The 26,216-nt window shown below is 40.8% G+C and overlaps 1 protein-coding gene across 2 annotated transcripts in view; it reads left to right on the top strand.

Moving 5' to 3' along the window:
• Positions 1-26,216, top strand: part of ARHGAP26 (Rho GTPase activating protein 26) — a 418,379-nt gene that overhangs the window by 216,521 nt on the left and 175,642 nt on the right. For both annotated transcript variants that reach the window (XM_055332159.1, XM_055332158.1), the window contains exons 12-13: positions 2,096-2,132; positions 26,117-26,182. In XM_055332159.1, the coding sequence (XP_055188134.1) occupies positions 2,096-2,132; positions 26,117-26,182 (103 nt within the window). The remainder of the gene's footprint in view (positions 1-2,095; positions 2,133-26,116; positions 26,183-26,216) is intronic.

Here is a 26,216-nt window from a genome sequence, read left to right as displayed (position 1 = left end):
CCCTTGCACTTGCTTTCCCAGCTTTCCAAGGTTGGTGAACACCATTCCCCATGGATTGCTGGTTGTAGCAATGATGAGGCTCCCTGTTTCACTCACAGATCTAACAACATCCTGCAGGATCACATTGCTGCTGCATCTTCATCTCCCTCCCTTCTCTGCTGTGCACTGATTGATTGCCGATTGCCCTGGTCTTCCTCCCTCCAAGAGGCGTTGTGCCAGGATCACAGTCTTTTGACCCCTCATCTCTAGAACTTTTAAGCATAAAAACTGAGCCATTGTCTCAAGTACAGAAACCTCATCCTCCCAACTTTAATCCTTATCCTCCTGACTTTCACATAGTGGTTGTGCCTCTTTAGTTTTCTTTAGGAAATTAATAATAATAAAGTGGAGCGACTTGTCTTACTTAGAGTTTGATCATTCAAAACCTTCTTGGCCAACTTCTTCAATTCATAGATGAGACAGTAGTGGCCCAAATAGGGTGAGAGCCTTACCCAACAACACAAGGCAACTGAGGTCCAAGGTGGAAAGCTCTTGAGCAGCCATTCCCACCCACACTTGCTAGCAGGTGGAAGTCCTTCTTAGGGTTTCATGACTCTCTTTTTAGAGATTCTCGTCTCACTACCTCTAGGGGTTAAATAAGTGGTTGTCAGGTAAGATGAGCCATGAGAATTGCTTGGAACAGGTAGGTAGGTAGGTGGGTAGGTAGGTAGGTAGATACATACATACATACATACATACATACATACATACATACGTACGATGACCAGCTTTACCCTATGCCTTCTTGTATATATAGAATCATAATCACCAAAGAAAGATTTGGGAGACTGTGATTTTTTTCCCCTTATAGCACAGGTTTTATCTTACTTACCAATGTCACCATATCAGGGATTTGGCAAACTGCCCTACAGGCCAAATCCAGCATACCATGAGCTTTTTGTATAGCCCTGGAGCTAAATACGCCATTTATAGATGAACATTTGTAATTGATTTAATAGGAAATACTAACTTTGAACCCTAATTAAGCCAAAGATTATCCTCCTTATATAAGACCAGCAGACAAATAAAACCCCAATTCTTTTGATTGGTGGATCTGCATTTCAAAAAATTATACTCCTTGGAAGAAGTATTCCACATGACTCATGGCCACTCTTGGTTGAGAATCACTTAACCTCTAGATGTATTGAGCCAAGCATCTCTGAAAAGAGAGCCTTGAGACTCTAAGAGATTTTTACCTGTGAGGAGAATTATACCTGTATTTTTAAAAATTGCTGTGTTTTAAATGTTGTCAACCAAAAATTTGTGGAAATTAGTTTCCTCTCTTGTTAAACAGGTATCTACATAATATTAATTTTGTCTCTTGTCCCACAAAGCCTAAAATATTTACTCTCTGGCTCTTCATAAAAGAAGCTTGCTGATTCTTGGAATATGTCATTGTGTGTTTTATATTGGGGTATTTCCCTTTTATGATTTTTTTTCCTTTTATGATTTTTATAAATCGTTTATGTTGTAAAAGTAATATCTTTTCCTTACAACGTTTAAATTTTAAAAGCATATAATAAAGTAAAATGTGATTGGTTCCATTCCTCAGTGTTAACACATTAACAGTTTATAATAATGTGTCTTTGTCCTGACTTTACCATTTACTAGCTATGAGACCTTAGGTAACCTCTCTAAGCCTTGAATTCTCCATCTGTAATACAATGACGAATTTCTACCCAATAGAATTGTTGTGTAGGTAATTTGAGATCATTCATGTGAATTGTTCATCACATTGCTTGTTGCACAGTAAATGCTTAATGATTGTAATTATTTAAAACTTTTATTTTTTAATTTTTATATATACATAATTTTTTTAAAAGAATATGATTTTTTTACAGTAAAGTTTTACAGGTGATTATGATGTACACACACTTGAGAATACCTGAAGTAAATACTGGACAGTAGATAATTTTAGAGAGGATTCATATTTGGGGGCCAGAAATGGCCTTCCATCTAAATGGCACAAATTAGGGAAAGGGGGCTGGTAGTGATTTTATTCATTGAACCTCTAGAGTCGTATAAAATTCACACAATGTTTATTTCTGTTTTCCAGGTGTACAATTCGAACAAAGACAGTCAGAGCGAAGGGAGTAAGTATGTCTCTTGGATAATTTTCTACAGCTGGGGTTGGGATTGAGCCTTAAAAGTTGCTACTCTGAGGAAGAACCACCAGGGGGTGCTGTGGGCATGTTGGGTCTGCCCCATTTCCCTGGTGTAGTCCCATGCTTCCATCCTGACTTACCATGTCAGTGACTCCAGGACATTTAGGGAGCCTGACTGGCAAGACTGTAATGACACCTTGCATTACATAACCCTTCACACTTGACAAAGCATTTTCATGTACATTATCTCAGTTAATCCTGGTTCTTGAGAATGTAGCTCCAATCGCCACTTAAAAGCCACTTAATTGAATAATACGCAGCTTCCAAAGAACCTTATCTTAGGGGAAAGCCAGAATTGCCCCTACACAGTCTTGTTCAAAGGCCTGGATAGGCAACAGCTATCTTAGTAATCACTTAGTAACTCTGTGTTCTTTGTTACCTTTTCGGAGAGGAAAAAGTGGAGATGATGAACTCTGTAATAGTCTTCTTCTTTGATGGGAATGACCCTGGCCAGCCTCTGTAGAATATCCAGCACATTTCCCCTGCTGCTGGCTCTGAGCACTCTGGTTAATCATAATTTCCAAGGGCACCTGTAACCTTGTAAAGATGATAGGATAAAAATGAAAAGCTACGGCTAGAGTGTTAGGGCTGATGATGTCCTTGGTGGATAGGAGTACGAACCAGTTCCTTCCAGATTGCTTACATGAGTGCGTAGGAAGTCCTGTCCCCTTGCCTCAGATTTGCTTTGTAAAATCCACTTGGAGAAACATTCACAGATAGCCGTACTATGAATTCCAATAATGTAAAAAAAAAAAAAATCAGTAAATCAGTGCTTCTGCATGTGGACAAGAGGATGAGGTATTTGTGTGTGTGTGAAATCCATTAAAGGACAAAGATTTTCCTTTCATCCTTTCCAAAATACAGATTTTGACCAGGAGTTTTATATAAAATATTAAGTAATTTGGAATAGTTGTTATTGGTAGGTTAAGAGGCCTTTGGGAGAGGGGAAAAAGTTTTTTCTTTCTTCTTTTTCCTTCAAGAATTGAATAAGGGAAAATTTTTTCAGATAAACATTCAAGAAACAAGTGCTCCTCAGGAGCCCCTCCTTGCCCCACCACCCATATCCTCAGGTAGGATTGTTTTAGTGATCTGGAATCAAGTCTGGCTAACTGGTTCTAAAGTAACAATAGCAGAAAACACAGTAATAAAAAATGAAGGAATATGGAAGGCTGTCAAGTAACTCACAGTAAAGGTAGGAAGAGCCAAAGAAACAGAATTGAAAACACACCAGCTCGGGAGCTCCAGGAGCCAATAAGAAAGAGTCTTCTGAATAATATTTGCAGGATCATAAAGCTCTAAACTGTTTTTTAGTACTCGCCTCACTCTTCTGAAGATTAAGATTCCCAGGAAGATAACAAGTTGGTCTAGCTTAGGCTGACGCAGGGGTAAACAACACAGTCCCTGACAGTTTTAAGAGTATTGCATAAAATGGGAGCAGGGTAGTTTGCCAGTGGGAAATCAGGCAAACTACCCAGGCATCAGAACAAGAGAAGATAGATGCCTAAGCAGACTTTAATAACATGCTCATGCCATGCCCCAACCTGGGACACATTCTTTTATAATAAAGGACCCAGGAACTCTGGAGGATGAGATGCATATGAGTGGAGACCACCAACTAAAAGTTTGCTTGTGATTTGTGATAAGCCTTGTCCTCTCTGCTTGAGATTTGAAAGATGATCCTGATTTTATGGGTAGGCATCCCTCTTGTTACACCATTCTGTAGGCTCATTTGGGGAATATGTATTGGGAGCCAATATCCTTTGACCCAGTGATTTGTCCTAAAGAAATAGACTAGAGTACAAAAATCTTTGTGCGAGAAAGAAGTACACTAGAGCATTGGTAATAATGACAAAGACAGGGAAACAATCAGATATGTCATAGAAAGTTGATTAAACATATCAAGATATGGGGCACCTGGTGGCTTAGTCAGTTGAGGGTCCAACTCACGATTTTGGATCAGGTCATGATCTCAGGATTCTGGAATTGAGCCTTGCTTTGGTCTCTGCACTCTTACTCTGCTTGAGATTCTCTGTCTTCTGTTCCTCCCCACTTGAGTTCTCTCTCTCTCTCTCTCTCTCTCTCTCTGTCTTTCTCTCTCTTTCTCTCTCTCAAATAAATAAGTAAAATCTTTAAAAATACCAAGGTACTCTGTAGTCTTTAGTAAGAACAAGAGCGATCTAGGTATTTGTGGAAATGGTGCCCACAGTATATTGTTAATTGTGATTAAAAAAAAAAATCAGGTTACCCAGAGCAATGTTCTTGGTAAAATATTTAACTTCTCTAGATATATTGATAGAAAAACGTCTGGAAAGACCTTTATCATGAAATTGTAATGTACATGGAGGGTAGATTATTGAGAGGCGCTGACCTTCATGCTTTGCATTGTCTGCATTGAGTATGTATTTTAAAATCATAGTTGTTAATAGATAGCATTTATCCACTACTTAATATTTTTTAAGGATGTTTTGTGGGTATGGGCTTAGTTAATAAATACTATGAGAATAGGTACTTTTGACCTACTTTGTATATTAGGAAATTGAGGTTAGTAAACTCAGGTGGCACAATTTAATCTGAATTCTAACTCCAAAGGTTCTACTGTTAACCCCAAGGATATTCTATCTCTTGAAGAAAAGAGCAATACAAAAAGTTCCATTTTGGAGAACACAGACCCTTGCAACAGTTCGCTTTTGGCATCCCATTATTCACAGAGTACAGAGAACCGGCTGCCTGGAGTGTCTAATGATTTTTCAATTGCTTACCCTTTGATTTAGCAAGCCCGAGAGGGGGAAAAAAATGGTTTAAAACATACTGGCCATTTTTCCAGGGGTAGTTTGGATAGAAACTTTTTTTTTTTTTTTTTTAAGTATTATTCCAAAAGATGTTCTATTTCCAAGCTGGCAAAACCAGAGTAGGGTTTTGGATTGATATGTTCTCACCTCCTCTAGCATTGGAACCCCATTTTCACATTGTATAATTTAGCTCCCTCTCCTTTCTGACGTGGTTGTACTTTCCGTGTCTGTGTTCATTTTCACACCACACCCACTCACAGGGCTCATGTGCCACCACAGGTGGCACTGTTGTCCAGGTTCGGATTGTTCTGCAACCCTCTGTGCCACAGTCGAAACTGTTTTTGAGAGAAGTCAATCTGATAGGAATTTCAGAATGTGGCACTGCTCTTTTTGCCTCGAATATCCAAATTTAAATGTCTAGCATTTTCCTTTCTAGAAAATCTTTTCATGGGAGTTGAATGCCACCATTTTATCCCAGAACCAGAACATTTTGAAGGGGCAGGTAGCAAAAGGAAATTCCTTTGGGGAAACTTCTGAATTTGTTGCTTTGATCTTGAAGTTCCTCTCAGGGCATACAGTGCCTGTGGGGTATCAGACAGGGCATAAATAATGCCTGTCAGCTGCTGGTATTTTCCGAATGGCCCAGTTGTCAGGGAGAGGATGGCAGCAGATAAACAAACGCCAGTTTCTTTGCAGAGCCTTTTTCCTGTCTTCTTCTCTAGACTCTGTTCGAATCTCATGTGTAGAGGGGTTGAATTAATCATACTACGTAATTTTGTGGCATGGGATCATTACAGGCTCCTCCATTCATTGATTCTTTTTCTTTTTTTTCTCTTTCTCTTTCTCTTTCTCTTTCCCTTCCTTCCTTCCTTTTTCTTTTTCTTTTTCTTTTTCTTTTTCTTTTTCTTTCTTCATTTTTAATTTTTTTTCGAGCTCCTGTTTCTTTGCTCCTCTGTAGACTACTATTCTGACGTATACTTTAAAGTGTATTTTTGAGCAATGTTGTATCTTTTTATCTACCTATATTTTTAAATTATATAAATGATATGTCTTGTTCTCTTTCTTTGTTCCCTCAAAATTGTGTTGGGAGCCATCTCTATTCCTCTGTCAGCTTTTAGACTATGGCTTCCATCTGCTGCACCCTCCATGGTGTATATAACACGGTGTATCTATTTTTACAGAGCTACGTACTCCTTCTCCTCATGCCTCTAATTCCTCCTGAGCACTAACAGCACCACAGTGAACATCTTTGCACAGCTTGTATATCTCCCTGTGTGAGAATTTCTTTGGGATATATCCATGAGGAGAATCATTGGCCAGCTAGAGGATGTGCATCTATCTACTTAGTTTGAGGGAGTAGTTCTCCAGAAAGGTCCAGCCACAGTCCCATTGGCCCTACACAAGGATTTCTTCATTTCTGGCAACTTTTCCATTATTCAGCCTTCTAATTTCTTGTCAATCATAGAAATATGATAGCTCATTATTGCTTTGATTTACATCTCTCTGATAATTAGTATGTTTAGGCATCTCTTCCTATGTTTGCATACTGGGTTTCCCCTTCTGTTGATAGCCTTTTCATGTCCTTTGCTCATAGTTCTTTCATTTGCCACCTTTTTCCTGTTGATTTGTCAAGTTTCTTCTATATTTTAAGTATCCATCCCTTGTTAGCTGTAGACCTTTTAAATACATTTTCCCATCTTGCCATCTATTAATATTATGTGTGATATTCTTATTGAATATAAAGCCCTCTTATGTATTGAAGTAAATTTTTAATTTTTAAAAAAATTTTAAAAAAATTTATTTATGATAGTCACACACACACAGAGAGGCAGAGACACAGGCAGAGGGAGAAGCAGGCTCCATGCACTAGGAGCCCGACATGGGATTCGATCTCGGGTCTCCAGGATCGTGCCCTGGGCCAAAGGCAGGCGCTAAACTGCTGCGCCACCCAGGGATCCCTGAAGTAAATTTTTTAAAAAAAATTTCACCTTCTGGTTTATGATTTTCAAGTTGTGTTTTAAAGAAGGCCTTTCTGACCCACATCAGAAAGATGTGTACTTACATTTTGTTTTATTAGCTTCATGATTCTGTCTTTCATTCTAATCTAACTGATTACCTTCCATCATGTTTGGTATTTCTTGAAGATCTAGTTTTCTTTTTATCCACAGCAAGAGTCAGTTTTCCCAAAATATCATTCTTCCTGCTTTTGACTTGCGGTGCCAGCTTTATTGTATATTAGGTTTGCATATCTGAACTCTGAGTTCTTTAGGTTCTTGGTCTGTTTGTTATTGTGGTAATACCTCTCTGCTTTTCATATGATGTCTTTGAGGTAAGTCTTCCTGTTTAGTGCTCTTTAAGGTTTGACTTAGCTGCTTGTGGACCTATATCCTTGTGTGTAAATTCTAACATAAGTTTTATAAGTTTCTCAGAAACTTAAAATTTTCCTTTAGAATTGCATAGATTAACTCAGAGAAAATTGACACTTTTATAATATAAGTCATCTCCAAAATTTGGAATCTTTCCTTTTATTCAGATTACCTGTGTCCTTTATCAGAGTTTTAGTTTTCTGCCTATAAGTTAATTCTTAAATACTAAATTAAAAAAACGATCTGCTATTTTTGTCAATTCTATGTATCTCTTACCAGGGATCTTGATACCATTAGGGGACTTTACCTGGGTTTGCCTGTAGAATGTCAGGATATATATATATATATATATATCAGTGATACTGGATTTTTCTAGTTCTCCAAATTCTTGCCTGTTAGAGAAGGGGAGGGAAGAGATATAAGAATACTAGAGAGGTAGGAAGTATGGTTTGTCGTTCCCTAGGCTGCTTTGCTGATCACACCCCAATGCCAATAATCTAGACTGCTGATACCTATTTTGGATTTTGCTCCCTCTCTCATTGCCAAGAACAGGACTCTGTCCTGGGCAAGAATCCCTCCTCCCACCCTGTTCTCTTTGGCCCCCTGTGCCACCTCCATGCATATCCATCTCCTCAGTCTCCATATCCTCTTGCTTGCCCTGCCTTTGACTGTAGCTGTGAGATTTCCTCCCCAGAGGCTCTGCAAGAATGGGTTTTTTGTCTCCTGAAATGAGCTCCAGTAGGAATCAGGAGAAGCTGCAAAGAAGTGGCCTCTTCTCCACCAAGGCTGCTGTTGTTCAGCGAGAGTTAGAGAGCTGAGAACTTGTCACAGAAGATAAGCCTAGCCTGGTCCAGTACAAGAGAGTAAGGGAAGGGCAGGCTTTTCTAGTGTGAGTTGATCTCTTCCAAGTTAGAAGTCTTAAATAATAAATGTTACTGCCTACTTAACTCTAAAAAAGATGAGCTTGTTTACAGAAATGCTGGCCTCCCAGTGCTTCTCCAGCTGTTTGAAGGCTGACAGACTGAGCCAGTGTCCTCATCTCGAGATCACAGTGCCACTTTCCTTAATGTGCACATTCACCCAAATTCCATAGGTTAATTGGGTAATTGCCAAGGTATATGCCCAGGTTGCCCCAGATGTGGCTTCTCCTACACTTCCCACTCAGCTCCATACCAGCCATCTGTCTTTGCAAGAGGACCGTGCAGTGGTTGATGGTGCTTCCCTGCTCTTGATCCATGTGTTTCTCTGTGCTCCTACCTGAACCGTTCACTTGGTTTCCCAGCAGGAGTCCAGCATTCCTGTAGCTCTGCATTCAATTAATACCTCTCAAAGTTCTTAAGTGTCAGTGGCCTGGGGCAGTGTGAGTGCCGAGGGGAAAGGACACCCACAAGTAGGACATGTGCCTGTTTTTAAGGAGTATATGATTTGCTTTTGAGGTTCAGAGCACACGGAGACAATAGCCAGATGGCCCATCGCGTTTGTGGACACATGTAATCCTCATGCTATCTGCGGATGTACCTGCTGTGCAGACAGAATGCTGGAGCCAGTTGGTTGGAGAGTGATCTCAGAATGGACTTCCACCTAGGCTAGTGAGATTTTTAAAAAATTAGAACTTTCCCTCCGCCCCCAGAAGAAGAAAATCCAGCGCTTCCTCTGCTTCCAGAGTCAATCTCTTCTTTCCTTCCAGTTTGTTTTTAATCTGGCACTTTCACAAGAATCTCTTGTGTTTGTATAATGCTCAAGAGCTCACTTAGGTTGTCATTTACACTGGGACATGGTTGGGGAAGAGCCATGATTGGAGAAGGAATGTGAAGTTGGAGTTAGGATTTAGTCATCTGTAGGGTTTAAGCAACTTGAAAAAATAGGTATTTTTGCTTATTATAGAAATAATATGAACTCATTGTAGAGTATGAAGGAAAAATAGTAATGATTTTCAGAAATGCAATATAAAACATCTGTAATACCACCCCAGGGATAATTCCTCCTTGTCTTTTTTTCCTTGTCTTATATGGATTTTGTCAATGTTAACACATATTTTGATTTACTTGACATTATATGAAATATACTTTCTGTATTCTGCTTTGAATAATTTACAAGAATTTTCTCACATCATGAAAATTATTTATAAATGCCATTTGTAATGTTTGTTTAATATTCTGTTGTAGATTTATATCCAAATTTGTTGAACTATTTCCCGTCATTGGACTTGAATGTCCTTTCCAGATTTTTCATGTTATGAGGAACATCAGCCTGAGTGTGCTTCTACCTCGGTCTTTGCACATTCCTCAGGTGATTTCTGGTGGGTAGGTCCTGCCATATGGATTGGAGAGAGCTGTTTCAGTGGAGGGTACCATGGGAATCATGTGGATTAGCATGCTGGCATGCTGCCTATGGAATGGGTCAGTATTGGACCCGTAACCTTGCGTTGCCTTTTCTGTAAAATGAGGGGTGAATACAATACCTATCTCCTGAAGTTGCTGTGATTATTAGAGTTTAGCAAAGTGTCTGGCGTATTATTCATGCCTCATAATTACTGGGTTCTTACTCTTCTCATTATCTGGTCATGCCAACTACTCTGTCATGTAAGAAGAGTTCACTGGAGTGGCAGAAGTGTTCCTGAGGGGAGCAGGGAGGAGAACGAAGGGTGGCAGCTAAAACCCCTGCTGTTTTCAGGCTTGGTGCCTTAGGAGTGTTAGTTCATTAAATCCTCATGACTGCATTTCTCAAAGTGGGGTATGCATACTATTACTGGTATCTCAGATCATATTTGATAGTACCAGACACACATTTTATTTTTTTTATTTTATTTTTTATTTTTTTTTTAATTTATTTATGATAGTCACACACAGAGAGAGAGAGAGAGAGAGGCAGAGACATAGGCAGAGGGAGAAGCAGGCTCCATGCACCGGGAGCCCGACATGGGATTTGATCCCGGGTCTCCAGGATCGCGCCCTGGGCCAAAGGCAGGTGCCAAACCGCTGTGCCACCCAGGGATCCCCAGACACACATTTTAAATTGCCATTTAGATTTATATATTTATTTTCATGGATATTAGGGGAAAAACATGTAAACATGTAAACCTCCTGGTTTTCTAAATGTTATTACTTACCACAGGGGTCAGCCTTTTCAGTAAAGAGCTAGATAGTAAATTTATTCAGTTTTGCAAGGGTATTTAACTCTCAATATTAAAGTGTGAAAGCAGCCATAGACAGCATGAAAACAAATGCGTGTTTACTAATAAAACTTTATGTAAAAATCAGGCACTACCTAGTAAATTTGGCCCACAGATTGTAGGAGATTGTCAATCCCTAGACTACTATTTTTTTTTTTAAGATTTTACTTATTTATTTATTTGAGAGAGAGAGACCAAGAGTGTGAGTAGGGGTAGGGGCAAAGGGAGAAGGAGAGAATCTCAAGCAGACTTCACACTGAGCATAGAGCCCAGTGCAGGGCTCAGTCCCGTAGCCCTGAGATCATGATTCTGATCCAAAATCAAGAGTCAAACACTTGATTGACTGAACCACCCAAGCACCTCCTTAGACTACTTTATAAAAACTTACCCTAGTATTAAGCTATTTAAGATGGAATAAAGTTTGGGCAGGCAGCATGACAGTGATATGTCTGTAGTTGCCATTAGTGGAAATGCTATTAATAACAACCAAGTTTACAACTGAGCATTAGTCTTTAAGAAGTCCAGGTGGCATAGTCAAGAGGTAGTGTATCTGATGTTCAAATCAGAATCTGCCTGATTGCCAAGGTCACTCCTTTCCTTCCTCCACTGCTCAATAGGTGGGAAGTCTCTTTCCTCTGTTTTGCGGTACTAACATTATGTGGCCAACCCATTGGAGCTGGAAGGCCTTTCTTCATCAGCATCAAACACCTAACCTTCTCAGCTCTTTGCTTTTGATGGGCCATCCCATATTCCTTCTCTGTGAACCTCCTCATTAGAACTGTCAGTGGCTCATCACATGCTATGCATGATGCTGAGAGACAGTGAATATGTGTTAGTGATTTTGCAGCTTCCCAGGCACAGAACCATAACGTGGCCCACTGCCCTTTTGCAGGCATTGGACAACACAACCAAAGCTGCTTGGTTCCTGTTACACACATCCATCCTTCCTCAGGCCATCATTCAAGATCACATTCCCTTATAGTGTTGTATCCAGGCTTTTCTTGTTCCATGAGGATAAGATTGAGGACCAGGAGAGGGGCTGGGAGGTCACCATTACGTTGATTGTTGTTGTGCCTCTGGTTTATATATTCCTTTCATCTCTGGGCCTCAGCTTCCCTTGATCTGCAAAACAGAAAAAGAGATTTAGTCTTAAAGATAGTAGGGAAAGGCTTCATGGGATCATACGGGTCACTGTTCTGAAAAGGTTTTAAAACCTTCAGACATTACTGAATCAACAATCTCATGAAAGCAGCAGAGGACAGAAAAGAGGATTTTCTTTTTCCTTTTGCTTCCAGTTACCTCTGGCCTTTTGCTATTAGAACACCCACAGTTGAGAGGCAGGAGAAGGCAGCCACTGGTAACCAGGATCCCTGTGGAATCAGAGCCATCCAGTGGCTGCCAGGTCTCCACTGGTCGGTGGCTTATAAATAGAACATTTCCCTTTTTAAACCTGAGAAGGATGGGCAGCATTAATGGGCATGGCGGCGTGGCCTCCTGAGTGCTGGCCCATGAGGCAGTCAGCTGAGTACACCTTCCCCTCCAGCTTTCCATCCACACCTTCCAGGCCAGGCCTGATAGGAGACAGCCACTGGCTCTCTCCCTTGCCAGAATTCCCTTCCAGCCCCCCATTCCCACCTCTCTTGGCCCTTTTGCTTTTTCCTTTCCTCTCCCTCCTGTGCCATGGCAGGTTTCTATGGCTCCTACTTTTATCTTCCGAGCCACAGGCAGACAAGATGGTATAATTCTAGATCACCTAAGTGCTGATTTTCTGCACCTCACTTTACATTATGACCTTTGTGTGCAACATGGTGGGTATGCCTGCATGGAACTCAAATTATTGTCAGTTGAGCTATAATGCCATAGCTTGAAAATAACCCTGGCTGAGGGATTGAAAGCTAGTAAGGGAGAAAAGGGAAGGAACAGCTTGTTTTCTCAGAGGTTTTATTATATGGGATCTCAGCCATTTTGTTTGCTGAGACTCCATCCCCCAAGGATGTGACTGGCTATTGTGCTCCTCCAGATAGCGTAGATGTTCAGAAGCCTTTCTACTTGTCCTAAATGACACTTAACAAACCGTCCTCTCTCCCAGCTGACTTCAGAATACAGATACAGCCATGGTGAGACTTTACTATGATTTAATATCCTTCTTTCCCTTAGAAGTGTAGGCATACTGAGAGCAGGCCATGGCCCAGGCAGGTGTGAACCACCTTTTGGTATTCTGGTTTGGCCTTCAGCCAAGCAACAGTGAGCAGGTCCCTGGCTGCATCTTTAAGTCCTAAAGTCCAGTGCAAGGAGTTGTTGAGGCAGAGACTGAAAAATTTTCCTCAAGGCTCTCAATTACTGTTTATTGAACCCATACTTATTACTGGTCAGTGTGCTCTGGGTTTGATATACATTATGTTGTTTGAGCCTTATAAGAACCCTATGAGATTGATGGTATAATTCACCCCATTTATAGATGAGAAAACTGAATCTTCCTTCTCAGTACGTACTTGTGGTCTCTCAGGGTCATTCCTTCCCACCCTGATGAGAGTGTTCAGATAGTGCAACTCCTATTCATTGTGTAAGATTTAGCAGAGGCTGTCAAGTCCTTTTGCCCACAGGGAGGTTAGCGTTGAATAGTGGTTGGGAGTGTGGGTATTATTATATATATGGCTTGGAATCCCAGCCTCATGACTTACTGGGTGTGTGGCCTTGGGAAAATAATTTCCCCAGGCCTTGGTGTTTTGTTTTTGTTTTTTTGTTTTTTTTTTTTTAATTTATAAGATGAGTATGACTTTAGTACCTACATCATTGGTTTGTTGGAAGGATTAAATGGGATTAGAATGGAAATCTTTAGCTCAGTGGTGCCTGGTATTCTAAGCAGTCATTAAATGTTATTATCTACTGTTGTTATTATCAATAACATCATTGTTACCCCAAAGCAGAGGCTGTTCATATAAAAAGCATGATAGCAGACAGTCTGTTTACATTTCCTCAGAGTGCCTTCACAAACATTGCCTTGCTGATTTTCACAGCGCCTCATCTGTGCAGATGTGAAGGGTCAGAGAGGTGAAGTATGCCTGTCTCCCAAAACCAGTTGGTGGTGACTGCAGCCACAAATGTAAATGTTAGGATTCTGATTACAAATGTCTTCTCCTTCCTTGTCCTTTGCTGCCTCAGTTTGTTGTGACCAAAAAAAATACCTGAACCATTCTTAGGGCATATCAAAGTGAGAAGACAGGTACCAAAGGCAGGAAAAGGACCTTGGTGGGCAGAAGTTGGTTCTCTGCTTGGAACACTTCCTCTTTCAGAAAGCTAGTGACAGGGGTGCGTGGGTGGCTCAGTCGGTTAAGCATCTGCGTTTGGCTTAGGTCCTGACCCCAGGGTCCTGGGATCGAGCCCCACATCAGGCTATCTGCTCCATGAGGAGTCTGCCTCTCCCTCTCTACCTGCTTGTGCTCTCTCTTTCTCAAATAAATAAATAAAATCTCTCTATATATATAAAAGAAAGCTGGTGAACAGTCATTTTTGATTGAGAGATCAGTGTACAACCACCCATGCCTCAAGAAGGAAAGGAATTGAGCCCTGTGGGACTGTAATTGCTTCTCTGGATGTCCAGACCCCTGAGTAGGAGATGAGTGGTCCTGATGAAACTGGTTGGCATAATACCGTGTGCGTTCAGCATTATTCTTTCACTGCTGTTCTGATTGGAAATTTTAAGGTGGACTGGGAGACTGCAACTGTAAAATCCCACAAGGAAACAGTTTGCTGTAAGCGTGTACTATACAAGAACCCAGACACTGCCACTTTGGCTGCAGTGTCTTGCTGAGAACTGGAATGCTCTTTACAGTTATCTTAGAGCCTCTTGACTTGGGCTGAGAGCTGGTAGGTTTATTCTGGGCCAGGCAGGGGTTTCATCTCTTTCCTGCTACCTAGTTTACTTTGTTCACTCTATATCCTTCTTGGCTTATTTTTTTCTGTGTGTGTCCCCAGAAACCATGAAAAAGAAGATAGCTTCCTTTGTATCTGGTACAGTAGGGAAAGAAGAAAGTTCCGATTGGCACGCTTAGAGGTCAGGGGATGAATGAGATCCCAGTCAGTCCTATTCGTCTTGTGCTTCCCACCACAGAGCCTGTGAACTCTAGAAGGTATCAGTGTGTTCAGCCAGCTGCTCAGCATTCAAGGCTTGTGGAGTGTGGGGACTTCTTTACCTATTGGTTTCTGGTCTCTCAGCAGGTGAAAATGTGGATTGTATTTGTTGCTTCACCTGGGAAATATTTATTGATGCTACAGTAATGAATAAGGCAGATAAAGTCCTTGCTCTCATGCATTTATACTAGGGAAAGAAACTGACAAACAGCAAGTAAACAAAAGTATACTTTCAGGTGGAGAGAAGGGCTAAGAAGAGGTAAGAGCAAAGGGATAGGGAATGACAAGGCAAGGGGGAGCCATTCTAGAAACTTGAAGCAGGGAGGCCTCTCTGAAGAGGTTACATTTGAGCAGAAACCTGAACAAACATGGGAGTGAGGCATGTCAGGAGCTGGCAGAGAAACCAACAGGTGCATGCAAGGGCCCTTGAAGTGGAGGGAATAAACCAGCTATGTCCAGAGAATATCAGGAAGGACTGTGGTGACTGGAGTGGAGGAGGCCAGAGGGAGAACAGTCGGGTAGGCTGGGACTAGACCATGTGAGGCCACAGTCAGGAGGCAAGCTTGTGTTCTAAGTGTCATGAGAAGTCCCTGGAGAGTTGAGATCAGGCCAAGTGACTTATGAGCCATTGTGTATTTTTAAAAGATGGCTCTGGCTCCCCTGGTGGAGAATAAACTGTGTGGGGCAAAAAGAGAAGCAGTTGGGAGGCTATTAGAACAGTCTGGGCAAAAGATGATGGTCACTTGGATCAAGGTATTACCAGTGGGGATGGTGAGAAGCATTTGGGTTCTGGATGTGTTGTTTTAAATTTTGTTTTGTTTTTTAGATCTGGATGTGTTTTTAACTGTTGCTTCACGGGCCTGGCTGATGGTTTGGAGTGGGACAGAAAGCAAGGAATCCAGGTTGACCATATTGAAGTAGGACATATTGCTGGTAGAATATGGTACCGTCCCATCTTATGCTTCCAGCCAAGTTAAATGTAGTGCCTGGCTGGGGACAAGTTAAGATGATAGTTCCCAAATGTGGTATTTTTCTATCACTGACTTCATGATTTTTTTTCTTTTGCATATACATATACAACCTGTATTACTGTTTTCCTGCTATTTTTCTTAAATCAGTTCAGTCTTTTTTAAAAAAGATTTATTTATTTAGAGAGAGACAGAATGAGTGTGAGCAGGGGGAATAGCAGAGGCATAGGGACAAGCAGACTCCCCGCGAAGCATTGAACCCAACAGGGGGCTCCCTCCCAGGACCCTGAGATCATGACCTCAGCCAAAATCAAGAGCCACCTGTTTAAATGAGCAACCCAGGCACCCTTCAGTTCACTCCTTTTAACTTAAATTTATTTTTTAAATTTGTTATGCTATGTGTGATAAACAGGTAAATTTCTGATATTTATTGAAATAAGTACACAGCTATTAAAAATATTTGTGAATCCATTGGAATCATTTCATATACCACCAGGGGCACAAGCTACATGATACATTAAGATACATAGCACTGGTGAATGGCTATTATCAGATGAGGACTGTGGTATGAATACTGATAGCTAGCTAGCTAACAGTCTACAATAATTTCTGTTAGTCTCAATGATAGTAATTTTAATTGGTGTACAGTACATTGTTATCTCATGATTTTAATTGGTTGGTGTACAGTACATTGTTATCCCAAGCATACTTCTCAAACCTACTGGATCATAACCTGTGGGAGGGTGCCCACAGTCTGCATGGTAACCAGCATGCTCCTGCTTCTCTTGTTCACTAGATTTGAGAGCTCTTCCTGGAGCAGAAAGGGAAGAATCCAGGAAATATGATCCCCAGCCAACACCTCCCCCCTCCTCTGCCCTCTCTGCTGTCAGTCCCTGTCTGACTGGTCATGTGAACTTGAGCAGAAAGTAGAAAGTAGATGAGGCATGAGCTCTGGAGTCAGACTCAGTTACAGTCCTGGTTCCACCACTTATTAAGGCCAGTCTTATCAGGCGTTCCTCAGCCTCATCTGAGTTGGAGTTCCCGTCTACATAATGGGGATGATGATGGATGAGGGTATGGTACATTTAAGTGCTTAGCCTAGAGCAGTGCAGTTTGTTCAGCAAGCGTTAGCTACTGCTGTCATTATTACCACTTAACATTGGGAGCCTGGCTTTTCTCATTGTAAAGACTTATCAGATATATTGGGAAAATCAATTAGGCCGTAGTATTTTAATATATTCTACCAACAGTAATATTATGCTCATTGGTGTGGAAACATAGCAAGCAGTTATTAGTAAGAATGGTTAACAGTATTTACCCCCATGGGATTATTGTGGGGATAACATGAACTTGGGTATGAAAAGTGGTTCATCAACTGGAAAGTTTGATTCAAATGTTGCTAATACTGCTAATGACCATTTATTGAAATTACCATATAAGTCAGTGTACATTTCCTTTGACCCTCACAACACCTCGGTGAGCTCTCCCCACTCTGCTGGAGAGGAAGGTTAAGTGTCAGAAGTGGCAGAGACCAGGTCTGTCTGGCTTGAAAGATTATCATTCTCTTTCTAGTCCATACCACTTCTGTCTGCGTGATTTCAGTTAACATTAAAGTTAGTTCACACTCCCTGAATATATAAAGCTGGGGAGTAGAGTATAGGACAGAGTAAGGTGGGGTATGGGGTCTTGAGGAGCTGAACTGGGTTAAAAACTGGCTGTTGGTTGAGAATCCCCAAAGTAGGGAATTCACACCTGGATAATTAAGAAGTAGTTGGCCAACTTCCAGGACCCCACTGGAAGCTTCAGAGAGCTGTTACTGTGAGGACTGTTTCCCAGGGGCCACAGCCACAAAGCTCTGGCAACTTTGGGTCTTCACATGAATAGGAGAGAGGACGTGAGCCCCTCTGAGTGTATGAGCCAATTGGAAATCTCTTCTCCAGATGGATTTGGTATTTAATTCAATCTGGGTGTGTCTCTTCATGGTTTTTAATGGTGTTGAAATTGATTAAATTCAGAATGAATGAGGTAGGCCAGACTTTAAAGGGCAAATCATATTGGGAAATTGAGTAAATTTCTGAAGTGAGAACGCCCCTGGAGCTGTCCATGAAATGGTAGCCTGCTCATAGTAATTCCAGACAATCTTCTATTATCCATCCACATTAAAAATAGGGTAATAACTTACTTTACCTTTGAGTTCTCTCACTTTTATGCAAACATCCCAACACTTCCAGCAAATTCCATTTGTCTTGTAAAAAAACTTGAAATATTTTTTTGGATCAAAGGAAAGTTGAATAAGATTCCTGGGGAGTTTTTTAGGCTAGGGAAAACCTATTGAATGCCACCTTTAGGAAAATGGGTAATGTGCTCTAATGTGTGTTGAGACTAATTCAGGAGATTAGCTCCTCTCTTTTGGAAAAGGGTTTGTCTGAGATCTGTTAGAATACCCAGAATGCATGTATAGGGTAACCTTCGGATATGTCCCAGAGTTTTTTCATGCACTATATGTCCATCAGTCAACCTATAGTTGGAAAGGTCCCTTCCACTCAGAATTAGTGATTTGGCTACTTTTTTTGACAAATCTCTTGATGTTCTGAGTACTAAGGACTGCCATAGGCAAGATCAGGGCAGTGATTTTTAGCAAAGGGGCTCCTGGACCTGTAGAATGAGGTTTCTTGGCTGGCACACAACTCTAGGAGAGAATGCTCTTATTTTTTACAGCTTTCCTTGACCTCAGGCCTGAGTGTATAGATGGCCTAGATAGTATGATGTGGAAAGAACCCCCATACTTTCAGTTTCCACCAGCCACAGTATCATGCCATGTGGAGTTTGGTGATGGACAAACAAAGGATTTTTAGAAGAGTCCAGGAAAACCAGAACTTGGTTTTGTCTTCTCTGTTTCTTGTCTTGGTAGTATGCCTTTTGTTTTTCCTTTCTTTTGAACTCATTCTTGGGGCTATACTGCTAGGTGGTGATACTTTGTATTGATGGAAGGAAAGGAAAGGAAAGGAAAGGAAAGGAAAGGAAAGGAAAGGAAAGGAAATGAGGAAAGGAAAGGGAAGGAAGGGAAGGGAAAGGAAGGGAAGGGAAGGGAAGGGAAGGGAAGGGAAGGGAAGGGAAGGGAAGGGAAGGGAAGGGAAGGGAAGGGAAGGGAAGGGAAGGGAAGGAAAGGAAGGAAAGGAAAGGAAGGAAAGGAAAGGAAAGGAAAGGAAAGGAAAGGAAAGGAAAGGAAGGGAAAGGAAGGGAAAGGAAGAAAAGGAAAGGGGAAAGGAGAGAGGAGAGAGGAGAGGGAAGGGAAGGGAAGGGTAGGGAAGGGAAGGGAGAACGGAGGGAGGGAGGTAGGTCAGGCAATTCATATCCTTATTTAACATTTATATCTTCCCCAAAGATGAAAAATCTAGGCATGAGAGCTTAAATAACTCATCTGCTTTCATAGGGATTATAACAATTAGAATTTGAAAGGTCATTTTTACTACATCATACTTCCTCTCTATCATACTTAATGTCCAGCATAGTAGATAGTGAAAGGCAGAGATAGAGTATTAAGTAAAAGAAATGAATAAAGGTATACATGCACCATTACTTTCATGAATGCAAATCTGGTTTGGTAGACAACATCACAGAAATAAACATACATTTGCAATTATGTTACACGCTTTGAAGGAGAAGTTGATAGACCTGTAGCTAAGTTGCAGTGGGTACATGACCAGGTAGAGAGATCAGGAGGGCAGTTTTGACGAATTGACACTTGAGAAGATTTGCAGTTATTTTGGCCAGTGGGCTTCAAGGTGAAATCCACAGCATGTGCAAAGGCTGCACAGAAAGCGTGGTCTATTGGATGTTCAGAAAGCCACTGTGTTTGAATGCTTAGGTCTGATGTGAGACGAGGCAGGCTGGGCTAGACCATGCAGAGTTTTGTGGCTGTGAAGGATTTGGGTTATTACTCCCAGTATCATCGGGTGCTATTGAGAGATTTTAAACAAGAGAGTTAGGTGGTCATTGTAGCAGTCCTGGTAATAGATAATGAGGCCAGGGGCAGAATGGAGGTAGTAAAGATAAAATTAGACAAAATTGGGGGACCTGGTAATAATTTGGATATGAGGATAACAAAGAGGAGGAGTGCTGAGGGGTTTGTACCACCTATACACCTCATTTTCTTTAAAGGTGAAAAGAACCAGGGAAAACATCTCAGGTGAGGTAGCATTTGGTATGAAAAGCTGCCAAGCATGTCTCTCTACCTGGCCACCAGCCTCCTCCTTTTAGGCAAGGAAATCATCAGATTGAACCTTACCTAGCATGTTGTTGTTTCAAGTAAAAGTGTTTGTTCCTGGATCTAACTTGCCTCCCTGCTCTTGGATTTTGTACCCTAGGCATAATAGTGTAACCCACAGCAGTCTGCCAGCATCCTCCTCCCTCTTCTCCCCTAAGACCCTCCAAGTTGACTGGGGATCAACTGAATTTGCAGTGTTCTTGTGTTCTCCATAGAACTTTGAGAAAATAGGCTTGTGTGCCCTTCTTCTAAAAAGAGACAGGGCTTTAGAAGTTGAAATGAAAATTAAGAGGAAAAGGACGCCTGGGTGGCTCAGCGGTTGGGTGCCTGCCTTTGGCTCATGTCATGACCCTGGGATCCAGGATTGTGTGCCACATCGGGCTCCCCGCAGGGAGCCTGCTTCTCCCTCTCCCTGTGTCTCTGCCTCTCAGTCTGTGTCTCTCATGAATAAATAAATAAACCTTTAAAAATAAAAAGAAAATTAAGAGGATGATAGATTTCTAATTTGGCGGGTTAATCTGGGTATTTGGTGTGAGCTCTGCGACAGTCATCATATGAAAGCTGTTTGGCCTGCCTGGTGCAGAATTCTGGGCAGAGTTGAAGTTGAGGCTGAGGGAGGAAGAGAAGCCAGTTCAGGCCTTAGCTGCAAGACAGTGGATGGCAAGCCTAGGAGCTACAGGTCCTGCAACAACTCATTGCAAGTCAAATTAAGGGAATAATGCAAACCTAGTAGATATTTAATGAGAGATTATTCCTGGAGATTATAAGGATACAGAAATTGCAAATAAATCCCTGACCTTTTCTGAGCCTTGGCTCAGTAAAAGAGCTGAATCACCTGCTTCAGGGGATTAAGGGCAGCCGCTTCCATCTGGCCGGCTGCTCAGACTTTTTCTGTCATTAGCAAACTCTGTTCAGTGGTGATCATGTTCTAAACCTTTTAGTGGGAACTTGCTTTGCAACAGAGGCGATCTCAATTAACTTAGATTATGTACCTGCTGGGCAGAGATCAGAACTAATGATCTCTAGTTATGTATGCACTGTAATCGCTATTATGTTGGTAGTCCTCTGTACATGTTAAATAATAAAGCAGTTGTTAATCATTAGTAACCTAATCATGATGTCAGTGAAGAATTCAAGTTGATGAGAATAGAAGTCAAATCTGTGTACATGTGCATGCGCAAATAGGTGATATAGCCTTAGAGATATAGGGAGATACAGGGATGTCCCAGGGCAGCAGGTAATGTTATAATTGTACCAATTCCAGTTTGGAGACTTAGAGCAATGATTATTAAACTATATATCATGAGTTCCTTGTTGGAAACTGTTGTTTGATATGAATTCAATTTCTTAACACAGTGTTATCTGCCTATAAAACTGTAATAATTATCATCAGAATGCAACTTGAATAATTAGAGGAGGATAGAGAGTTACCTTGAACTCTCTTTGACTTGGCAATATGTAAATGTGTTATACTCTTGAACTCAGACAACTAATATATACTAATACTGTGTTACATGTGTGATGTGCAAGGGCTTTGTGTGTAACATCTGTGTGAGATTCATTTCAATAAAAGCAGTTAGCAGGTTTAAAACAAATGAGAGAACTTAATAATGTTGCAAAAACCAAAGGAGAAATGCTGAGAGATTTGGGGAGGGGGCAGTTTGCATTGCTAATTTCTAAAAAAAAAAGTAATAGTAATTAATTCACGTAGGTTAGTGGAATTCAGTTTTTTCTAGATATACTTGGAAGATTCCATTGCATTCTTTTCCATTAGCTATTACTTACCTAGGAAAGGATCTAGCTTCTTACAGGTAAATACAAAAGGTTTCAAGGATTCATTTGGCCCTGCAGGTTTATCTCTAGCTCTGCCCTTAGTTTCTTCTGCTAGTTATGCTGAGGCTTTATTAGCAGATCTCTTTTGGCCACAGGGGGTGTCATTGTCAGCTGCCAGGTTATTTCAAATTTTCCAAAACTTTTACCACTGTTTATGGGGGGTAAAGTAAGCAAAACACTTTTTGTCTAGGATAGATGTTGATCAATGCCTGTAACAAGATCACGTCGCAAATGTACTCTTATGTGCATCCAAGCTTTGCAGTCAGTTTTGCCAGTGCCCTAGAAGATGGTGCAAAATGGTGATTTGTTCTCACTTGAACTTTTTTGACTATCATCCCTGTGCATAAATCCCATTGATCGCCTCTCAAAAGAAGAACTGAAAAACTTCAACTGACTATTGAATCACAGTTACAAATGTTTTGGAAACCTCCTTAAGTTAAAAAAAAAAAAATAGTTTCCCTTCTGACAAATAGTTTCCAGTAGGCTCTATCCTGAATACTGTATAAAGGAATGAATATCCTCCCCTGCGCATGAAAAGATGCCCAACATCATTAGTCACTAGGGAAATGCAGATCAAAACCACAATGAGATACCACTTCACACCCACTAAAAGAACTATAATAAAAAAGACAATAACAAACATCAGCAAGGATGTGGAGAAGTTGGAACCCTCATCCGTTGCTGATGGGAATGCAAAATGTTACAGTGCTTTAGAAAGTAGTTTGGCAGTTCTTCAAAAAATTCAGCATAGAGTTACCATGTAATCCAGCCATTTCACTTCTAGGTATGTACTAAAGAGAACTGAAAATAAATGTCCACACAAAAACTTGTACGCAGGTGTCCCTAGCAGCATTTCATGACCAGAAAGTAGAAACAACAGTTGGGACTGGGTGCCTGAGTGGCTCAGTGGTTGAGCATCTGCCTTTGGCTCAGGTTGTGATCCCAGGTTCCTGAGATTGAGTCCTGATCAGATTCCTCAAGGTGGGGGGGAAAGGGCTGCTTCTTTCTCCGCCTATATGTCTTTGTGTCTCTCATGAATAAATAAAAATCTTAAAAAAAAACAACAATCAATGGGTGGATATATGACCTGTGGTATATCTAGACAATGGAATATTATTTAGTCATAAAAGGGAATGATGTATTGATGCTGCAACATACATGACTCTAGAAAACATACTAAGTGAAAGAAGCTAGACACAAAAACCATGTGTTATAGGATTCCATTTATATAACTTGTCTAACATGGGCAAATCTATAGAGACAGAATACAGAAGACTGGTTTTTAGGAACTGATGATCGGCAGGAAATAGGGTATGACTGCTAACCTGTATTAAGTTTTATGTAGAGGAGAATGAAGATGTTATAGAATCAGATACTGGTGACTGATAACCTAAGTATACTAGAAACTAATTAATTTCGAGCTTTAAGTGGGTGGATATTATGGTATGTGAATTATATCTCAATAAAACTATTACTTTAAATAATCTTCCCTAGATATTAACAGGTATTTGGCCTGTGTATTATGCTTTGTTATTAAATTTGGGAAAAGTCTGTGACATGAGTTGATTGAATTTTACTTGGGAGACAATTTCAATCTGACTTGCAGTTTTGAGTCAGAAAGCTCTGTTCTACAAGATTTGCAGAGTAAATACTTGGTTTATACTAGAAAAACCATGAGAGTGAGTATAAGTAGACTTCTTACAGCTTAAAGGGAATAAGAGCAGTGGTTTGTATAGCAGGTGGTCTCCAGGAAGAAAAATACTGTTTTCCTCCTTTATGGTTCTTTACTCACTATCCTACAGGGCACATGTGTTTTTTTTTTTTTAAGATTTATTTATTCATTCATTCATTCATTCATTCATTCATTCATTTATTTATTTATTTATGATAGACATAGAGAGAGAGAGGCAGAGAAGCAGGCTCCATGCAGGGAGCCTGACATGGGACTCGATCCCAGGACTCCAGGATCGCGCCCTGGGCCAAAGGCAGGCGCCAAACCGCTGAGCCACCCAGGGATCCCCGGCCACATGTGTTTATAATAAGTATCAGTAAGTGAGAAATATGTATGTAAGAATAAGAGTTATTTTGTTTCCTTTAAGAAGAGAATTTTTAATAAACCAGCGTTCCTTTTTTTTTTTTTTAAAGATTTTTATTTATTTATTCATAGACACGGAGAGAGAGAGGCAGAGACACAGGCAGAGGGAGAAGCAGGCTCCAGGCAGGGAGCCGGATTTGGGACTTGATCCCGGGTCCCCAGGATCACAACCCAGGCTGCAGGCGGCGCCAAACTGCTGCGCCACCAAGGCTACCCATCAGCGTTCCTTTTTAGTTTGAAGAATTTTCTTAAGGATTTTTATCTTCATTGGATGTAAGTTTACTCATATAGAGAGTTCAACATAGTTAGGGCGAGGTGTACCCCTATGTTATTATTATTATTTATAGTAGCCAAATTTTGGAAGCAGCCGGAGTATCTGTTGATAGAGGAATGAATAAAGATGTGGCATGTACACACACACACACACACACACACAGGAATATTATTCTGCCATAAAAGGGAATGAAATTGGGGCAGCCCCGGTGGCCCAGTGGTTTAGCGCTGCCTTTGGCCCGGGGCGTGATCCTGGAGACCTGGGATCGAGTCCCACATCGGGTTCCCTGCATGGAGCATGCTTCTCCCTCTGCCTGTGTCTCTGCCCCTCTCTCTCTCTCTCTCTGTCATGAATAAATAAATAAAATCTTAAAAAAAAAAAAAAGGAATGAAATCTTGACATTTGCCACAACATGGATGGAACTAGAGAGTATAGTGCTAAGCCACGTTAGTCAGAGAAAGACAAATACCATATGGTTTCACTCATGTGGAATTTAAGAAACAAAGCACAAGAACAAAGGGGGGGGGGGAGGAAAGGAAAGACAAACCAAAAAACAGACTCTTAACTATTGAGGACAAACTGATGGTGACCAAATGGGAAGTGGGTGGGGGATGGGTGAAATAGGTGATGAGGATTAAGGAGGGCACTTGTTGTGATGAGCACTGGCTGATGTGTGGAAGTGTTGAATCACTACATTGTACACTTGAAACTAATATCACACTATAATGTTGACTGGAATTAGAATTAAAAACTTAAAAAAATTTGAGAAAGGTTCTGTTTGGATTAGGTCAAAGGATGAGTTCAAGGTCTGTGGTGTCCTCATATTTTCTAAGTTTATTTCTAGCCGTGGGATGATGACAAATTATTTAAAAATATTTCCCTTCCTACTTTCTCCCACTGTCTTCTCCACTGTGACCCACGAGTTTGTAGAATGTCTTGTCTGGATATCCCAAGGTGCTCAAAAGGTGAACCCCTTCTTAAAGATTACCATCCACATCTTCTCACTGGGTAATCAAAGCCTGGAGATGAATTTTGGTGGGTTCCAAGCCTATCAGGTTGGAAATTGATTCTGTGCTGTGGAAAAGGTTGCTACTTTTGATTGTTAATTATCTGAATGACATTAGTGGGGTTTGTGGCTGGTGGAGAACTCACTATTTGCTGACTTATTATACACAGGATGGCTCTACTGCTTTATTCTTATGCGTCTGGTAACTTCTTTGTTCTAGGCTGCTTTAATTTTCTTCCAGGCCACTTTTCCTTTTACCATTTTTCCTTCTTTTCTAATCACCTGAGCAGGATTTGACTTCTATCTTTAATTCAGGGTCCTGTTTAAGGCAGTTAAGTCTTAACAGGCTCTGGAGTGAGTTTCCCACCTATTAGCTTTGCAGCTTTGGTCAAGACATTTAGCTTTGCCAAATTTCAGTTGTTTCATGTATAATATGGAGCTAATGATAATATCAGCCTTGAGGACTTGTTAGGATTAACTGAGATAATCTATGTAAAGCACTTATCCAACATTTATTGAGCCATTTAATTTATGCTTTTTGAAGGAGACAAAGAAGCAGTTAGTCCTGTTCCTGACAATCACAGGACAAGCGACTTAAAGGATGCCTACTTATTCCTTTGGTAAAGCATGCATCACTCTATGCTGCAGTGTCTTCAGCTATAAATAGAGGATAACCTTGCAGAGTGACCGTGAGAATTAAATGAGATAATATAAACATAGCACTTAGAACAGTACCTGGCATGTGGTAAGCTCTCAGTGAATGCCAGCTGATTGATTTTCTTTTCTTTTTCTTTTTCTTTTTCTTTTTCTTTTTATTTTTCTTCTTTTTCTTTTTCTTTCTCTTTCTCTTTCTCTTTCTCTTCTCTTTTCTTTCTCTTTTTCTTTTTCTTTTTTTTTATTGTTCTTATCTGTGGCCCAACCGTGGGACTGATTGATCTTGGGTCTATCAGGCCTTATCCAACATTGGTATGCATGGCCAGCAACTTGACTGCCTTTCTCTTCCTCTTTCAGCTGCACAGTTGGACAGCATTGGCTTCAGCATAATCAAGAAATGCATCCATGCTGTGGAAACCAGAGGTAAAGTCATTCAACAGCTGGCATTATTCTCAGA

This window comes from Nyctereutes procyonoides, unplaced genomic scaffold (genome assembly GCF_905146905.1).
Source record: "Nyctereutes procyonoides isolate TBG_1078 unplaced genomic scaffold, NYPRO_anot_genome, whole genome shotgun sequence".
NCBI classification, from domain to species: domain Eukaryota; kingdom Metazoa; phylum Chordata; class Mammalia; order Carnivora; family Canidae; genus Nyctereutes; species Nyctereutes procyonoides.
The sequence above is the reverse complement of the archived record's forward strand: the minus strand, read 5'-3'. Positions and strand labels throughout refer to the sequence as shown.